The 18378-nt window shown below is 43.4% G+C and overlaps 1 protein-coding gene across 4 annotated transcripts in view; it reads right to left on the bottom strand.

Moving 5' to 3' along the window:
* Positions 1-47: 47 nt before the first annotated feature.
* Positions 48-18378, bottom strand: part of grm3 (glutamate receptor, metabotropic 3) — a 51724-nt gene continuing 33393 nt past the window's right edge. For all 4 annotated transcript variants that reach the window (XM_071203493.1, XM_034085411.1, XM_071203494.1 and 1 more), the window contains 9 exons: positions 16502-16771; positions 15382-16000; positions 7770-8012; positions 7468-7657; positions 6728-7037; positions 6424-6617; positions 5974-6106; positions 4156-4333; positions 48-3506 (listed from right to left, as the gene is read on the bottom strand). In XM_071203493.1, coding sequence (XP_071059594.1) covers positions 3430-3506; positions 4156-4333; positions 5974-6106; positions 6424-6617; positions 6728-7037; positions 7468-7657; positions 7770-8012; positions 15382-16000; positions 16502-16771 — 2214 coding nt within the window. In that variant the 3' untranslated portion in view covers positions 48-3429. The remainder of the gene's footprint in view (positions 3507-4155; positions 4334-5973; positions 6107-6423; positions 6618-6727; positions 7038-7467; positions 7658-7769; positions 8013-15381; positions 16001-16501; positions 16772-18378) is intronic.

Below are 18378 nucleotides of genomic sequence, written 5' to 3'. Positions count from 1 at the left end.
TCCTCAGCACAGACATGGACACAGAAGAAAGAGCAGGCGACACCAGCTGTTTGCTTATTGTTTGTTATTATTGTTGATGTCGACACAGCCTCTTTATTGCACATATCATAAAAACAAACCTATTGCTTTGTTTGACCAGTTCAGGATTCAGCTTGACTTCGGCTTCATTTCGCCACAGATATCTTGCCCTGTTTCAAAGCCCGGAAGCCAAGGACACATTCTGTTGTAAAGCAGGGGGCTGCAGCACAGAGACCTTAGTAGAGCACATGGCAGTTGGCAGAGACTGAATAGAGAAACAATGTCCGTAGTGGAGGGCTGTCTCAATCAAAAGGATATTCATGCCCAATTAAAGAAGCTTCTGCAGAGAGGTGGTGGGTATGAGACAAGTACAGTGGAGTGAGAAAGTTGATGTATTCCAAAGTGATGCATTTTCTTATATGATTCCCATTTGCTTTTCCACAGTCTCTAAAGCCTTTATCTACCTTCCCCTTATCCCTTTTCCCACCTCCTCAAGGCCGCCCTGTTGGCATGTGCTGCAGTGGGCACCCGGATCTGAGTGCTTCAGTTTAAATGAGGGCTACCAGTCTGTTGGTCTGGCTTTAGGTGGTCTTGGCTGAGACCAACGTGTCACAGAGTGGAGATGAAGCGGGGAAACAAGGTGGCGGGGAAAGGTTCCAGGGCTGAGGTGGCTCGAGAGAGAGAGAGGGTCAGTGGAAGAGTGTGAGACTGTTGTCTGAGACTAGTCCCCTGGACTAAATGAGAGGAGAATCCGGGTTAAGTGCTGTATTTGTGCTGCCATTAAAAGCTGGGAGTAGAGTACTGGGCCTTTCTGAGCCAAATCCCATCAGTCACTGCCAATTTGAATCAAAACCAGCAACCCATTTTTACTCTTTCTATTCCTCTTCTTTCGCCCTCTCCTCACCCCTCCTCCCACCCTCCTCTTCATGCAGACAAATAGACATTCCGGCAGCGGATGTGGCAGTGGTTGTCCATAGCAACCTGCAATGCGGGGTGTATCTTGTGGGAGCAGGACCACTGAGTGAATGGTTAAGCCTTCTGCCAACAAAGAATCTGAATCTGTGAGATGCTTTGAGCTTCCATAGCAGCGCTGTGACTTCTGGGCTGTGGGAGTGCTTTACATAATCCAGCAGCAGCTCCCCTCTGCTCTGCCACATCACACTCTCCTCCCGCTCTCTGCACCTCACACACACACGCCCCAATGTAGGTCGGCTCGTCTTGGCGCATCCTCTAAAATTCTTTCAATCTATCATTCAGTGTGATAATCACAGGGAGCCGTAGGAGAGCGGCGGTGTAAAGGTGTAGACCAGTCAACAGATGAATGTTCTGCCTGTACACACATTTCAACATGGAGAAACTACATTTGGAAATATCAAGTATAACAGTCACATTTTCTTTTAGACAGCTTATTATAGTATTTATCCATTTAAAATCTGTTTATTAATAATTTACTAAATGCAATACATTCTTGCCCACCCTTTAAAATCAATTATGATGTAGTGCTAAATTATTCCACTAATTTAATCTACTTCATAAAAACTTCGTTCATGTTTTTGTCATTTATCTGAACCAACTCATAAGTGCCCATCAGAGAGTCTTTCATATTTCGAGCCACAGACAGAGTTTGATGGGATGTTATGTATGTTGTGCATATGAGTTCTACCCTCACATACTTTTGTTAGATGATTGGATCAGCCAGCAGCTGACATTGTGTGCTTTGCTTCCTCTCATGAGCCTCTCTGGGATTGCCGCAGCCAGCTGCTCCACTGTGCCTCTCAACGTCAACACATTTAACACAGAGATGTAAACTGCACACTTCAATAAGTCGACAAGTCAATGACTTCATCAAAATGGTATCTGAGCTTTTCACTTCCCCTTTGTTCTTTTACTGGAGCCGCTAAACTTTGAAAAATGCTAAATCAGTGTGATGGGTGTCCATCAGAAATGTCCATTTGATGCGTTTTAATCACAGACTAGAGCAGAAGGGGGGTAGAGAAAGTCAATTCTCAGATTCACTGTTTTAACACTTCAGGTAAACAATCAATAGCGAAAGGCTCGCTAGGGAATAAACTAACTGGCATTGTTTTGGCCTGAAACAGATAATATACTGGGGTCACTTTTACATTTACCAAACAAGGATTTGCAGTTGGTAATGTAAAACTGATCACTTTTCAACCTCTACTTTGAACACTACCAAACATACATTAAGGCACATAGCCATATTTTAAACATCACCACAGACTGTATCTACAGGGCACGAAAACATAAGCTACCACTCCCCTGTAGTCGGAAAGATTCAACATGTGTTCGGCAAAGCAGACAGATTCCTCTCATTAGTGTTTGAATCATATGAGCACAAATTCATAATTACTGGGTAAGACACCAATTTGTGTTTGTTGGCAGAACTTTTGCAGCACTGTCTGTGTTGACAGTTTTGAGGCAAAATAAATGCATTTGATGTAACATTTGTTTGTAGCCTTGTTATGAGTTGCTATTAGCAATCCATTACAGCAGTCCTCTAAAGAAACAGGCAGTTTGAGAGTGGGAGTGCGAATACTGCAGTCTTGGGGAACACATGTCTGGAACTATGGCCGTTTAGGTAAAGGGATTCTATGATTAGAAATAGAAAAATGAACATTTGTATCAAAAGCAAAACATATTTTTCCTGAAAAACAGCTACAATGTTTCTTTATACAGATCTAGGATGCAAAGAAAATCTATCAAGACGTGAACAGATGATTTATCAAACTGAAAATTGGGTTCTGGCCCAGTAAGTGTAAATTGATAGGTGGATCCTTTACCATCCAGCTTCTGTCCACATTCATTTTAGGGGAACAAGACTGTCAACATTGTGCTGTTTGAACCATCAGTAGTATAATATACAAATGTACAGATACACAATAGAAATGCATACATTATTGGTTATTACAATGAGACCTACAAAAAAGCATGAGAATAAAAAGTCTGTGGGATATTGCAGGTGAGGCAAGCAAAGCCACACATGTGCATCCAGACTGAGGAACACACAACCCTCCTACCATGTTTAAGCGCATGTCTATTTACACGGCATCATAACAAAGCTATCAAAAACAAAGGCTCCAAAAATTCCTCCTAAAAACTTTTTTTGTTCTTTTGTTTCTCTACTTACAACAATGTTGATTTCATGTACATCCCTAGAAAATATTTTAATTATAGTTACACATTTTTCTACATTTTTGAAACAATACTGTTCTAGTCCACAAGGAAGGTTGTTTCTTTGTTTGTGTGTGTGTGTTTGTGTGTACGTGTACATGTGTGAGTTTTGAGTGTATGTAGTGTGTGTGAATGGGGAGGGGAATGCCGGTCAAGGGGATCAATGTTCATGGATTGGCTAACAGTCGCAGGGGCTGATTTAGAGAGGATAGGATGTGGTCACAGAGAGGAAGTAGTGGAGTCGACAATCTCTCTCCCATTGCACACTGTTGGGACGGGGTGGGCGCTGACAGAAGCTAGATAAAAGAGAAAGGACAAGGGTATCTCATTTTGCTGCCAAATGGTTGAAAAACGTTTTCTCAAAACCAACAACGCTGCATTATATAGTTGTCACATTATTCCATTACATTTGACCTGAAATCACTTTACATAAAGTTACAAATAATAAAACAAATCTAAGAAGTGATGGATGTCGACAGTAGATGCCATGATATAAAGAGTTCAGAAAAAAACACAAATGATATCACTGGTGATGTAAATGCAGACTTAATCTACTGGTAATAAATAAAACGTCACTGTCAATTTACAGGTCATTTGCAAAAAGTTGCACTCAGCCCTTTAAATACCTTTTTCAGTACCTTTCTTGGCATCTGCTTTTACTGGTCAACAATGCAACTCTGTCAGTAGGATGCATCCCAACTAGCATATCACTACAACTGTTAATCATACAATACTATAAAGGTCAGATCATATTTTAAGTTTCAGTGACCTTTTCTTGCTTGTGTCATCATAAACCACGTTTATAGATTATAATTACAGATGTAAAAGTGGAACATTGTGCTGAATATTGACTGCAACACACATTTGAAAGAGGCATATTAATGAAAGAGAGTGCTGCTCTAAACCCCTGCCTCTTTAAAAATGAGGTAACTGCATGTAACCTACCATGAGATGCGTATGTGGTGGCAGCCCCACTGACACTGAAGCGATTGAGGTTAAGCCTGTGGCTGGTCACATTCTTCTGGGGCTGGAACATGATGATATGGACCTTGGGAGCAAACATGCAGCCCAGGACCACAAAGCCACTCAGGCTCACTGAGATACACATGGTAGTGGTCTGAACCTGTAGAGAAAAGAGCACGAGGCTGTATTTAGTAGCCAGACTTTGATGGAGACATCTTATACTAATGCTGTTCAAAGTGCTGTTAGGAGCTAATTTGATGATAATAATCTATCATAAGAAATATTTTTCAAAGACAGTTTTTGAAAGACAAAGTGCTTAACACACAATACATGCTGATAGATTCATTTTAAAGTATAGAAATGCCTAACATAGTGAACCAATCTCATACACAGAGCCAATGAGGCTAGTAAAGGGAGGCTGGCTGTAACTATTTATTGGCAGACACTGTTACCCTTCAACTGCTAAGAGGATAACAATTACAGGATGGATCAATAACAGACTTAATCAAAAGACAACACAGAGGCCAGACTAAACAGTATCTCAGCTGTTACTTCCTTCTTTGTATGCTGTGTGTCTCTTTCAGGCTGCCATATGATCGCTTTGTCTAACTTTATGTGGCAGAAAAGGTTTTACGGAATTGAATAACAGCAACAGAAGCACATTAATAATCAACCCTTCAACATCTCCTCTGTGTGTGTGTGTGTGTGTGTGTGTGTGTGTGTGTGGGTGTGTGTGTGTGTGTGTGTATGTGTGTGTGTGTGTGAGAGAGTATAAGTGGATGGCTGTGTATGTTGGTGATGTTGTGCCTGTACCTGACTAATCTTAAAGTCAGATTACAAGGCCAAGGAGTGTTTATACCCAGAGAGAGAGAGAGAGAGAGAGAGAGAGAGAGAGAAAGAAAGAGCATGTCTCTCTGCCTCATTTATAGGGATCAAATGAGCGGCCTTGGCATCAGCACTCCTCTCTTATGCCCTTCGATACAGTGCATAGTGTGATTGTGTTTGCGGAATGGTGTGTTTAGTGTGTGTGTGTGTGTGTGTGTGTGTGTGTGTGTGTGTGTGTGTGTGTGTGTGTGTATGCTCAAGATTTGTATGGATCAGGTGAATGCTCACTCCCCTTTGCTGTTAAACCTGGACATGTGTCAGCAGTTTGACAGAGCTTGTCTGTTTGTCATGCCAATACTGCAGCGCTGGGACATTTGCCAGCAGTATTACAAATTGTTTAAGATGCCACTACAGCTACTGTATGTTGTCACTGTCTTCATGTTGAGGGGACAAAATACTGCAGACATAATTGAGTTAAGGCAGATGTTATTTGCACCCGGGTAACTATAGTGAACCATGCTATTTGCATTTGGGTATATATAGTCACACGCTGGTTGTATACTGTATAGCATGGCAGAGACACATGCACCCAAGTATACATAGTAAACAGTGCTATTTACACCCGGGCATAGATTTGAATATGTTTTGAATCTAAAGGTATTTTTGTTAATGTCATTCGTCGTTGGTAACTAATTGTGAAGGTGGTTGTGAGGTTCTAGTTGTTAAAGGGACCCCGCTTGTGTGTTAGGAGTCAAACAATGTGTGTTCACCATTTTCAGTCTTTATACGAGGCTAATTGCTATCAATCCTCTCATCTAAATCTTGACAAGAAGGCACAATTGCTGACATGTTGATCTTTTCTTTTAAGATTATGGTTTTATTTAGTAATCTTGAGATTAGGAATGTAGGATACGTTTAGGGTCAATACATTAATGCAATGCAAAAAGACATAGACAAGTAATTGTGTGAAGATACCCTGTAGTCGCTGGATGTAACATAGAAGATGGGAAGAAAAGCCAGCCATATTATACAGGTGGTGTACATGGTGAATCCAATGAACTTTGCCTCGTTGAAGTTCTCAGGGCACTTCCTGGTCTTGAAGGCATACCTAAAGAAAGGGAATCATATTTCTAATTAGATCGGCACCACCTAGAAACCAACTTACTTAAATCTAATCAACTGAAATGATTTTCACCATGAACAAAACATTTTAAGAATAACTGCTTTGTGATTTGTATTAAAGAGCCCAGTATACATATAATGTTGTAGTTTTAAATCAACAAAATGTAAAATGATTTTCCAGGTGTGCTTGAAAACATGGCACCAAGTGTACTGACAAAGTGCTCAGGATGGAGAACATAAAGCCCTTTAGTTGGATCCTTTCACACAACGAAGCTGGCATATGAAACCTGCTGACACACTTACACAGTACACAGGATGACCAGGAGCACATCGTATCCCAGTGACAGCAGCATGCTGGAGTCGCGCATGTTACACTTGAGGATGACAGTCTGTCGTCGCTCCGGTAGCGTGAAGCGCCGTGTCCCGGGGACTTCCAGCAGCAGCCAAACTGACACCATCACTAACTGGACGGATATTAAACTTAGACAGATGAACACCTGAAAATAAGGGAGGAGATGAAGGTAAGGTCATCAAGATCCAATGTTTGTCTGTCCATCCATCCGTCTGACTGATGCAGATGGGTGGATGCTATGCTGCAATCACTCACCTGAGAGGACGGGCTAATGAAGCGTGGTCTCACTGCCCCCGCTCCGTCTTTCACGCCGTTAAAAATCCTGGCTATTCTGTTGGTTTTGGTGAGGAGGGCAGAGTAGCAGACAGCGAACGACGTGCCCAGGCCGAGGCGCCGGAGGGCACAGATGGCAGGAGAAGGTTTGGCCAAGAAGAGGAATGTCATGGCGTAGGACATGAAGACTCCTGAGAGGAGGATGTAACACAGCTCTATGCCTGAAGCCTTCACCAGCGGTGTGTGATTGTGTCGGATGAACACCCAGAACACAAGACCGGTGCACAAGAACCTGTGGACAGAGGGGGAGTTATTCAGCCACACAGCCAAGCAGTGTAATAAAGTCACAGTTTTTAATAAGTTGATAATACATGCCAGAAGACATGTACAAAGTATACGCATTGTTATATATCCTCATTCATGAGATTATTCAATTTAAACTTTACAAGAGGATGATGACTAACTGATGTGCTTGGCAAACGTAATGTATGAACATCCCTAAATCTCGCACGCACGCACGCGCGCACGCACGCACGCACGCGCGCACGCACGCACGCACGCGCGCACGCACGCACGCACGCGCGCACGCACGCACGCACGCACGCACGCACACACACACACACACACACACACACACACACACACACACACACACACACACACACACACACACACACACACACACACACACACACACACACACACAGCTCTTTATCACCCACCCTACACAGGCGATGGTAATTGGACCAATGGCCCAGGCATCTTCCCACATGATGTAGTCCTCAGGCAGGTCGTAACAGGCCGTCAGGTCTTCAGTGGGCCACTGGCCAGGGGCACAGGGCGAGCAGGTGAATTCATCAGCCAGGTATTCATGAGGCTCACAGGATGTGCAGATCCAGCAGCAGTACTCACCTGGGAAACAACCATATTAACAGCAGAATGAGACATCTCTGAGATTTTTCGAAAGCCACTGCTGCTGTTTGATTTTGGACAAAAAGAACATTGTTAAACTTCTGTCTCCTACCTGCCTGCATTTTCTTCATCTCATTGAGTTCACAGGGATCGCTGCACTGCGAGGTGGGCACCACTTCTCTTGGCCAGTGAATCAGATTGTTGCTCAAAGTCAGACTCTCTGCCCAGTCACCTACCGGCACGTAACCGTAACGATTGGCTGAGCGCTGGTAGCTGAAGATGTTGTATCGGCCCACGCCGTCCCCCTGGGAATCAAATTTCACTGCCGTTTCACTGCCTGGAGGAGAGAAAGGGGCTGCAGGGGGTGAGAGGATACAAAGAGTGGAAAAGAAAGTGATAAGAAGAGTGGAAAAAGGAGATTTAAGCTAAACAATTGCTTACAATCATCCCATTGACGTCCCATTGATGCATCTTAAAAGCAACAGTGAGGACAGAGACAATGGCTTTGGTCAGTTAAGCCTTAGGAATTCAGAACAGACAGTGAAGGGCATTACAATGGTGTTTTCATTACTGAAGACCAGCCAGTTACCATAGTATTTGCAAAGAAGCCTGGTATGCTTGGTGATGTCGCTGTGTATCAATGGCCCCCCATCACTCCCTGAGCTCACATACAGTAGGGCCAAGAACACCACTCAAAAATCCGATCTCACAATACAGACCAAATACAATACAATACAGACCAAATACATCATTAATAAACTGCCTATAAAGTCAGAACAATTTCCCCACGGGGATTAATGAAGTATATCAAAATCAAATATAGGCATGAAGGCAGAAGACTGAATCCCTGGTCAGTGCTATGGCTACCCACACATTGATAGAATTAGCCTCTGGGTCTATTATGTGAGGGAGGTACACTGCTGAAACTGCCAAATTGGATTGTATACAAGTTGTTATGAAAGGATTACCATCTACCCTGAGGATGTGGGAATAGAAGAGATTGTAAAATTGGCAGGATGCTGAAACCATTAAAAAACAAAACAAAAACCAAGGAGGAAAGCGGGCATGGGCTGGTTGAAAAAAAGAACTTCTTGATGTGCTGCAGGCAGTGTTGGACCAGACAGTGCTGACATTTGGTCTTTCTAACACATACAAGTGTATGTCACTCCTACAGTGCCACTTCTGGCTTTACAGCGGAGCAATCAACTGCATGCTGCTGACACACTGTACAGCGCTGGGTGTTATACGCTGCTGCCTCCCCTGTCAAATGATGATGTGGCTGTGCATCGTACACTGGGTTTATAAAGCATCACTCTTCGATGTATAACAAGGCTCTCGGTCTTCACTGTACAGCAGCATTGATGATACTGTGCTGCCTTCCTCATATCTCTGTGTCACTGGGTAACTGAAGAAATCACTAGCCAAGCGAACAGCCTGGGATCAGTGGAATGAATCAAAATACAGATTGGGTTTGTGTGTGTGAGGATGTACGCGCACACACGCCTGTGGAAGCTCCATTATGTTTTACTTTACAGTGTGATGGTTTATGGTATTGCTCTGAGCGCTGTGGGAGGCTGTGCTGACAGTACCAAATATCTGACCCCTCTGTTAATAGTGTATGTGCGTGTGCGTGCCTGCATGCAACGCTGACAAGCTAAAGCTGTGCTATTGCTGTGAAAGCTCAGTGTGTTCAGAGAAGAATGGCTTGTCAGATGGCAGCAGAGGGGGTTAGGGTTTATGAAATCCATAAATCACAGAGACAGCACAACCCTCTATCTTCTCCTCTCTCTCTGTCACAGGAAATTCTATGTGTCAAGTCTTCTTTGGATTTGGGGGCTAAATGTTTAGGGGACAGCTAAATGAAAATGATTTCAATAAGATGGTGATAATATCTTCAGACGAAAAAGAGATATGGATCCATTATTTTGCAAGTTGGCAGATAATAAAGTCTGCTAATAACACTGAGCAATAAGACAAGCAGAGCCCTCCTCTTCCTAGACACCAATACACACTCACATAAATACTTTGCCACAAGCTAATCATCATAACGGTACCTTATTAGGACCGTAGATGTGTGCTGAAGCCTAATTAGCTGTATGTGGTAATTACGTGTGATACAGACTAAAGAGATAACGGCATTAGCCTACAGACCCATTTGATGGCGCCGTGTTGTCCTTGAATTCACTCTAACAGATCACATTCAGGGAGCAATAGACTCAGAAGACGGGTTATTCCTCCTTATAACCACACCAGCGACCTTGCTGACGTGACAGAGCAGCTTATCAGGACAAGTGTATGAGGGTGCAAGTTAGATAAGGCGAAGGCCACCCAGACTCCTCTGGTGACTGCAAGGCAGCCCAGGTCCTTTTTGGATGGAGACCTCTCTCTCCCCTCGGCACCGTCCTGCCAACATGTATGTGATGAGAGAGTTTCTGCGGCTGAAGAGTCTACAGCCATGCAGCAATGCACGGCTTTACTTGAGCATGCTAACTCGTTAGGACAATTCCAAAATGTTAAAGTTTACCACGTATACTGTTTGATATTTGCTAACATGTTGCCAACATTTGCTTAAGGAATTAAACATAGAGTGCAACTGCGGCTGATGGGAGCAACAATAGTTTTGCAGGTATTTGTCAAAAAAAACAAAAAACTTGAGTCATTAAGAAAGAAGGCTCAGTTTGACTAGAGCAATTGTCGGGCGACACATAATACGATTTTGTCTACTAATCCATCAGTGGATTTGTGGGTACAACTGAGTTTTGCCCACAAAGAATCCTGAAAAAGCACCACTTTAAATAATTTGTTAACCAGAAATATGATCATACGTTTTTTGGGAAAAAAGTCATTCAGCAAGAAAAAAGCTATATACCAGACATCATCTTGGAAGATAGCAGATCACTGAAGGTGCAGGCGTTATTCTATGGCTGAGCAAAACGCTCAGTTGTGACCTAGTTGTGGGGCTACAGGAAAAGCCAAAGAATCAAACAAATTAAACAGGATTCAATCAATGTGATCCATAATGTCTGAATGAAATCACATGACAGTCCATTCAGTAGATATTTCGGTTTGAACATGAGTGTTGGACCAACAGACTGACATTGCCATGGATACAGCCATACCACTGGCATGACTAAAAAGCATTTCAATTTGCTCAGATGCACAATGGACAGTGGGTAGAGCAGCTGACAGGAAGTGTGTCCCTCAGTCTGATGTAACTTTGATGAATCGTGAACTAAACACATTTCATCATTTAAAGAATTGAAGGTTGTGGGCTTTCTTGTGGTGTGTTAACTCATACTGTAACACACTTCAGCCCTGAAACAGTGCTGATTGATGATTCTGTCTGACCTCATCCATACTGGCCCAGTCCAGTTCAGGTGACACCCACAGCAGCCCCCCCCCTAGTAGTACTTGATTTAAGTGACTTTACATGCCTGCAATGTGTCACCAGCATCCGACGTTGGAGCACTCTTTCTCAGTGACGTTATCCCTAAATCACTGGATGCACATTTCCACGGAGCTTTCAGATAAACAAAACAAAGGGCCCTTTTGTTCAGACCAATTGACGAGTTTGTTGTTTATCTAAGAGGATTCATTGCATTGTCAAGCAAAATATACTCTTAGTTTTTGTGGATGCCATTAAATAAAGAGCTACAGTAGGGCCACAGAATGTATAAAGCAACAAATTAAAAGTTAGGCAAGACAAACTGAGGTTATAACGCAGCCTTATCAGATCCCATTTTTGTCAGACATTTTGTAGCAATCCCAGTAACTCGAGAAACACCTTATTCTTCGAGCTTGATTAGAAGCATGGTGAAAACAGGCTTTTCATTCAGAAGCTGTGAAATTAATTATGTTCTCGGCCATGTCGGGCTAAAGGGGGATTGTGGGTAAAGGCAGGGAGAGAGAGGCAAAGGGGCTTTAGGGGAATAAGTAGGAATAAGTATCTGAAAGTGAGAGAGAGAGGGCAAATCTTTTCTTTGTGTGACTAGAAATTCAAACGCCCGCTGTTGATTAGTTATCAGCGGGAATAGAGAATTGTATTTCGAAGCACCAATTCAGCTGAATCCCTGATTGAATCATGATTGAAGCTTGACAAAGTAAACACTACATATAGGTGCCTGCTCAAATTCACACCTGTTTAAGGTCAAATATATATATACTTTACTCTGCATGCTAATGGTGTGATCAACCTTTCTTGTCCCTCTTTTTCTTTCCTTAGAGGGTTGATGACCTTACACATCTGTGCCCCACAGAGACACAGACACACATCCCTGAGCATATACAGATGTGGACACAGGGATGCACTCACATGTCACAAACTCACACACACACACACACACACACACACACACACACACACACACACACACACACACACACACACACACACACACACACACACACACACACACACACACACACACACACACACACACACACACACACACACACACACACACACACACACACACACACACACACACACACACACACACACACACAGACCGATCACATTAGCTATATTTGTTCTCACTGCAGATTTAGTCACCAGGGAAGGAGGCGCTGCCTTGGCCACGGACCATCAGGCCTCAGGGGACCAGAGGAAAGAACCAAAGAAGTCCAGAACAAGAGTACGAAATGTATAGGAGGAAAGGTGCAGCAGCAGAGAGCTACAGCTTGACTGAAAGAAAGGTGATGAGACAAAAGAAAGAAGCGGTAGGCTAAAAGCAGGAGGTGCTGGGAGGGAGGATGAGCCGAGAGACAAGATAACGGCAAAGAAAGGAGGGAAGTGACAAGGGAGAAGAATACAAGAGAGGAGATAGCAAGAGAGAAAAGCAAACACTGGTGTGATGGCAGCATAGATATAGGTTGACAGAGGAAAGCCTTTAGATGAAGGAATCAATTGAAAAAAGGTGAAGGATGGATGAAGGGATGAAAGTGCAGGAGTGGAACAACAGATCGGCAGGGAGAGGCGGTGGAGGCAGGATAGAAAACCTTGTGAAGTCTGAGTGGGATGTTCTGTTTTTGAATGTAGAAAAGAGTAGGGCACTTTCTGGGTGAGAAAGAGAATGTAGACAGAGAGAGAGAGAAAGAGTTATAGAGAGAGATTGATAGAGTGGTGAAGAGTGAGAGAAAAAAGAGACGGAAAGAGAGCGCCAGAGGCAGAGAGTGCGGAGAGAAAATGAGGGAGAGAAGGAGTGAAGGTTGTTCTCTAGCATCTAAACGTTGCAGTAAGCTTGCTGCTCAATATGGCCCTGAAGGCACACCGCCTCTGCTAACACAGACATATCGCACACGCACGCACGCACGCACACACACACACACACACACACACACACACACACACGCACACACACACACACACACACACACACACACACACACACACACACACACACACACACACACACACACACACACACACACACACACACACACACACACACACACACACACACACACACACACATGCGCAGAGAAGAGGGAATATCACATCCAACACCACTATTTGAACAGAATACTGCGTGCATGTGTATATACTGATATGTTTGCTGCAGATAGGGGAGTTGGGTGGGTGGGAGTTGAATGATGGCTTTGAGAAGTGCGTGGGTTGGGGGTGTCTGCAATTTCATGCTGGTAAAGAAACAAGCATTTCAAGCTGCCTCTTTGTAAATAAAAAAGCTGACTCTATGCGTCTCTTGCGTGTACGTGTGTGTGTTTTGTGTTGGATGTGTGTAGGGAGGCCTCATAAAAATGCACCAATGTGCCCCTGTGTCTATTACTAGATGGTAGGGAGCAGTTCCCATGATCTACCAGATCCCTTCAACAATTGGCAATAGTGTCGGCTTCATTACCATAGCAACTAGCAAGTCGAGACTGGATGAAGAGAGCGGCATATGAAAACATATTCCTAGCCACACAACATACGCCGTTGGTAACACGCAACAAAAACAGGTTTAAAACACAGTCCGGTGTGTTATGATTGTAGAATGATTGACAGGGGAAAGTGATTTAGTGTATTCATTGGGAAGGATTAAGATTTAAGATGGATCAAACTTTAATGCAATGTGGAAAGTGTATAATGAACATGCACGTGTGTGTGTGAGAGAAGGAGATGGCAAAGCGATCCAGAGCACTGCACAGTGTTGGTTTTCTGTCTATAGTTCAGACTGAGAGCACTGCGGATGGTGATACTGCAGTATTTATACCCACATTCAACCTCAACTCCCCTCAGCTCCTTTACTTACATACTGTAGATGGAAAGATGTATATGTACAGCAGTGTACAGCGGGGGCTAAACTAATAACTCAGAGCGAATGCTGCCACTGTTCCCAGTTTAACCGTCCCGCCATCTTCAACACCCTCACCCTCTCACCAACGCAGATTCTTTGAATGCATGTTTTTTAAACGACAAATCTGTTTGCCATGCTGTCACCGTTGACACTGACACTGAGCTGTAAAGAAATCATGCTGTTTCTTTCTTTGCAGAAAAAAATACATGCACCTTCTGGACCTAATCACTAGTGAATAAAAGGAAGGGGGGAGTGGGAAAGGGGGGTGTAAGGGAGACACATGATCAGCTATAGAGCGGGATTCACACCTCGTCTTCAACTCCACATCGTTTTAAACTTTCCATGTGTGAATTTCCACCCCTCTCTTATGCATTCTATAAGGGAGTGGTGATCATCTGTGCCTACCGGAGGCTGCGACTGCAATCGTCTTGACTATTTCCTCTCTATCTCCCTCCTTTCCTTACTCACGCCGTTTCTCCCTCTTTCATTCTTTCTGTCTCCCTCCTCTAATGCAGAAATGCTCCAAGTCCTTTGATTTGTAGCAGAAATGAAAATGTGGAGTTTCAAAGAGAATCTTCTGTCCTTCTGCTGACGCACCCTGTCCCACTCCGGCATTGCCTCAGTTCTCCCTTCCCTCCCTCCTTCCTTGCTTATCTTACTCCCTTTTACCTTACCCCAAACTCTCTTTTCTCATTTGACTCTGCCTGTCAGTCTTATCTGTAAGCTTCCTTCCCCCCTCCCTCCATATGTGATACCATTCTTTCGTCTTCCACCCATCCCTTCTGCTCTCTCCCTAGCTTCTTGTGGCAAAGCTGCCGTGTTAGCGCTGTTTGTTAGGCTGTTTTGATGTCTGCTCCTGGTCACGGTTGGTGGAGGAATAAGTACCTCTAAACCTGTGTCAGTCCCCGAGACACAGCAGTTTATTTATAACGCATCCTTTGTACACCAACTGTCACTCAAGCCAATCCTCTGTCTCTACTCTCCCAACTCTACTGAGACTGACAGACAGACAAGCAGCCTGCTATAGGAGCTATTATAACACACACAATCTCATTAGTTCAAGAGGGAAGAATATGGCTGACGGATTAACTGCAGCTCTCATTCCTCAAAGTAACTTTGTAGTGTCGTATCAATTACGCATGGGTAATGGGTGTCAATGGCATGGCTGGCTCTGACAATACTTAGCAATTAAACAGATTTGTCTCAGTACTGTTTATGTTCTGGGGCTTGCTGCTTTGGCTGAGGACAACATACTTGTGTTGTTCATGAGAGGACTTTTAACCAGGCACAGCTCTCACATTCCCGTCTGTTTCTTGCTCTCTTCCCATTCCCTCCCCAGCATCCTCTCAAACATCCACTTCTTTTCACTCTCCGTCTACCTTGAACACCTTATCTGTGACTCTCTTGGCCATTCTCCAGCCCTCTTACCTGTGAAGCTGACATTCAGGATGTAATCCCTGTAGAGTCTGCGCCCATCAAGTGCCTTCATGCTGTCACACAGCTCGTTGGTGTTCGAGCAGAGGCTCCGTTGCATTTGATGGAGGGCATGAGCCATGGCGTAAACAGCGTTCACAACAAACATGATCTTGGACTCTGGCTCAAAGTTACTCTTGTCCATTGACAAGTCCATGTCGCACGGAGGGAGAGGTGTCCCTCCCAGTCCAACACTTCCCCCTCCTCCTGCTGCTCCACCACCCAAGGAGCACTGGAACCGCTGCTCCCAGAATTCCCTGTACCAGGGATTACGAAGGTTTTTGACAGGGTCCAGGCTGAGAAAGTAGCGGTTGAATTCTGGCAAGGGATTGGCTGCCAGTTCAATTGTGATGGCTCCTTCAGCAGTGACCTCATTTCCCTTGACAATGCTTTCCTGGGCACCCCAGCCATCGCTGGCCACCCAGATGAAGGAGGTGTTGAGCCTGGCAGCCGCTGCCAGCAGCTCTCTGGCATCGTCACTGCGCAGGAAGAGGACGGCAACACGGGCGTTTGGCTTCTGGAGGAGCTGTCGGATCACAGCTTCATAGGACTTCTTGGCGTTAGAACGCCCCACCTGGACAGACATCGGACATTTGTTTGCAGACATTGTTATGTAAATACTCATTTTACTCCTAAATAAGATTAGAAGTCATATCTTAATTGTGATTTTTTAATCAATATTATACATAGGAAGAAACAAGCAAAACAAAGTCTGTACTTCCTTCTTTCTTAAACCATAATGCACCGCTGTAGCAAATGAGATGAAAAATGTGACTGTGAATGTAGCCAGAATGAGTTCTTAGAGATAAGCTTTCATTTTCTGGTTCACAACTGATAACACCAGTGTAATATAAACTCCATTTGTGTGTAAGACAAGATAAGGCAAGGAGACACACTTTTATAAGCTCACACATTTAGTACCCCATGCATTGTTAGTTGTGCAGCTTCAGGCCATACATCAGTGTGACACTGCTGATTAAAGTTTGGGTTTTTTGGTATCTCTCTTTGAGCAATGGTTTCGTATATCTATGCAAACATAAACTCACACTCTATTATAATCCATCACATGCCTTACCTTCTCTGAAGTGGCGATACAAATGTTCCTCATGCGTGCCTCTTGTTCAAAGGCCTCTATGCCAGTTTCACCGTAATCACCCTCGGATGCCACAGTGGACACGTACGTCCAGTTGAAGAAGCGAAGGATCTCAGCCATGGCTTTGGCCTGGTAGAAGTCGGGGGGCACCGTGCGGGCAAAGTAATCGTAGCGAGTCTTATCGCTGAGCTTGGCACTGGTCGAAGCATAGCTTATCTGAGGAATCTGAAACAGCCTGAGGAGATTGGCAACCTGTGGGGACAGACAATAAAATGAAAGATAAGTTGGCGGATATACAGTGATTCCAACTACTAACTTTAGTGAAACGAATACACTTTGTATTTATTGATGGGTACTTCTTTTTCAGTTCTCCAACACATGGAGATATGAATTAAAAAGTAATATTTTTCTAATGATTTTGTTTCATAATAAGCACTAAATGATCAGTCTGAGAGACCATGAACATTGTCTGCACAACCACTCAAAGGATAATTCCCAAAATATTATCTAAATTAGTCTTTTTGATTTCATGTTGCTTAAATTCGATTATATTTGAATTGACTGATTGTTTTTGATAACCTTTGGTTTTGAACACTAATTTGGTATGCAACGCGACTCAAATCTGAATCAAATCTGAATCCTATTGTATTTGCTCCCATTAACCTCTGATTAAGTTATGCAAAGTAACATAAAAAGTATTTTGCTGCAGTGTGGAACTGTGTTAAACTCAAGGCTGAATGCATTCAAGCAGCCACTTGTTTACAATGCAAATGTTTTCAGAGATGGCAGCAAGAGAGCCAATTACTCTTGAAAAAAGCATTAGAGAGCGAGAAACTTGAGGATAGGCAGAAAAAAGCATCTCAATAACAAATACACGTGTCAGTTATATGGGAGGAGAAACTTCTTAGTGAAAAAAAAGAACACTGGATTTTGTATTTGAAATGTGTCTTTTACTATTATTGACACAACGTTTTCCTCCCACGTTTTTACATTTTTAGTGAGCTTCTTTCTCTAATATTGTCCCCTGGGATAAATTAAGACCCCAAAATAAATAGTCAGTGTCTCTGTAACAAGTTGTGTCAAACATTTTGACTGGTCTGCGTTGGATAACAGATATCCATGTGTGGCCATTTTTCACAGTCTTTAATCAGTTATGACAATTAAAATATTAAGAAGGTTGTAGCTGCTAGGAATTGTTCTATGTAAAGACAGAGCAACCTGTGTAGGAACATTGTATACACACATGCAACAACACAAACTGGTGCACACACACACACACACACACACACACACACACACACACACACACACACACACACACACACACACACACACACACACACACACACACACACACACACACACACACACACACACACACACACACACACACACACACACACACACACACACACACACACACACACACACACACACACACACACACACACACACACACACACACACACACACAAGTTCAATAAATCACAGACTCATGCATTAGTGATGGACATCATCTGGGGTTTACTGATGTCCATATAATATTCTCTTTAACTGTTGATTGGGGTTTGGTCATATTCTCTTCATTATAATGTTAGTCATACATCAACACAAACAGTGGACATATACTTGCTACACATTCCCATGCACACAACGAGATCTAAACATACACATTCGAACATGCACACACGCAAATGAACAGAAACGAGGCAGACATTTTGTTCCTGCCTCAGTTTAATCCTTTTAGAGCGCATCACTCTATATTTAATTCATAGCTCAATTTATGAGCTGTTTTGACAACATGTCAGAATGTCATTAGACTAATAATGTAGAAGATTAGAAAACACACTCCAATACAT

Source organism: Pseudochaenichthys georgianus, chromosome 6, assembly GCF_902827115.2.
Source record: "Pseudochaenichthys georgianus chromosome 6, fPseGeo1.2, whole genome shotgun sequence".
Lineage (NCBI taxonomy): Eukaryota > Metazoa > Chordata > Actinopteri > Perciformes > Channichthyidae > Pseudochaenichthys > Pseudochaenichthys georgianus.
The sequence above is the reverse complement of the archived record's forward strand: the minus strand, read 5'-3'. Positions and strand labels throughout refer to the sequence as shown.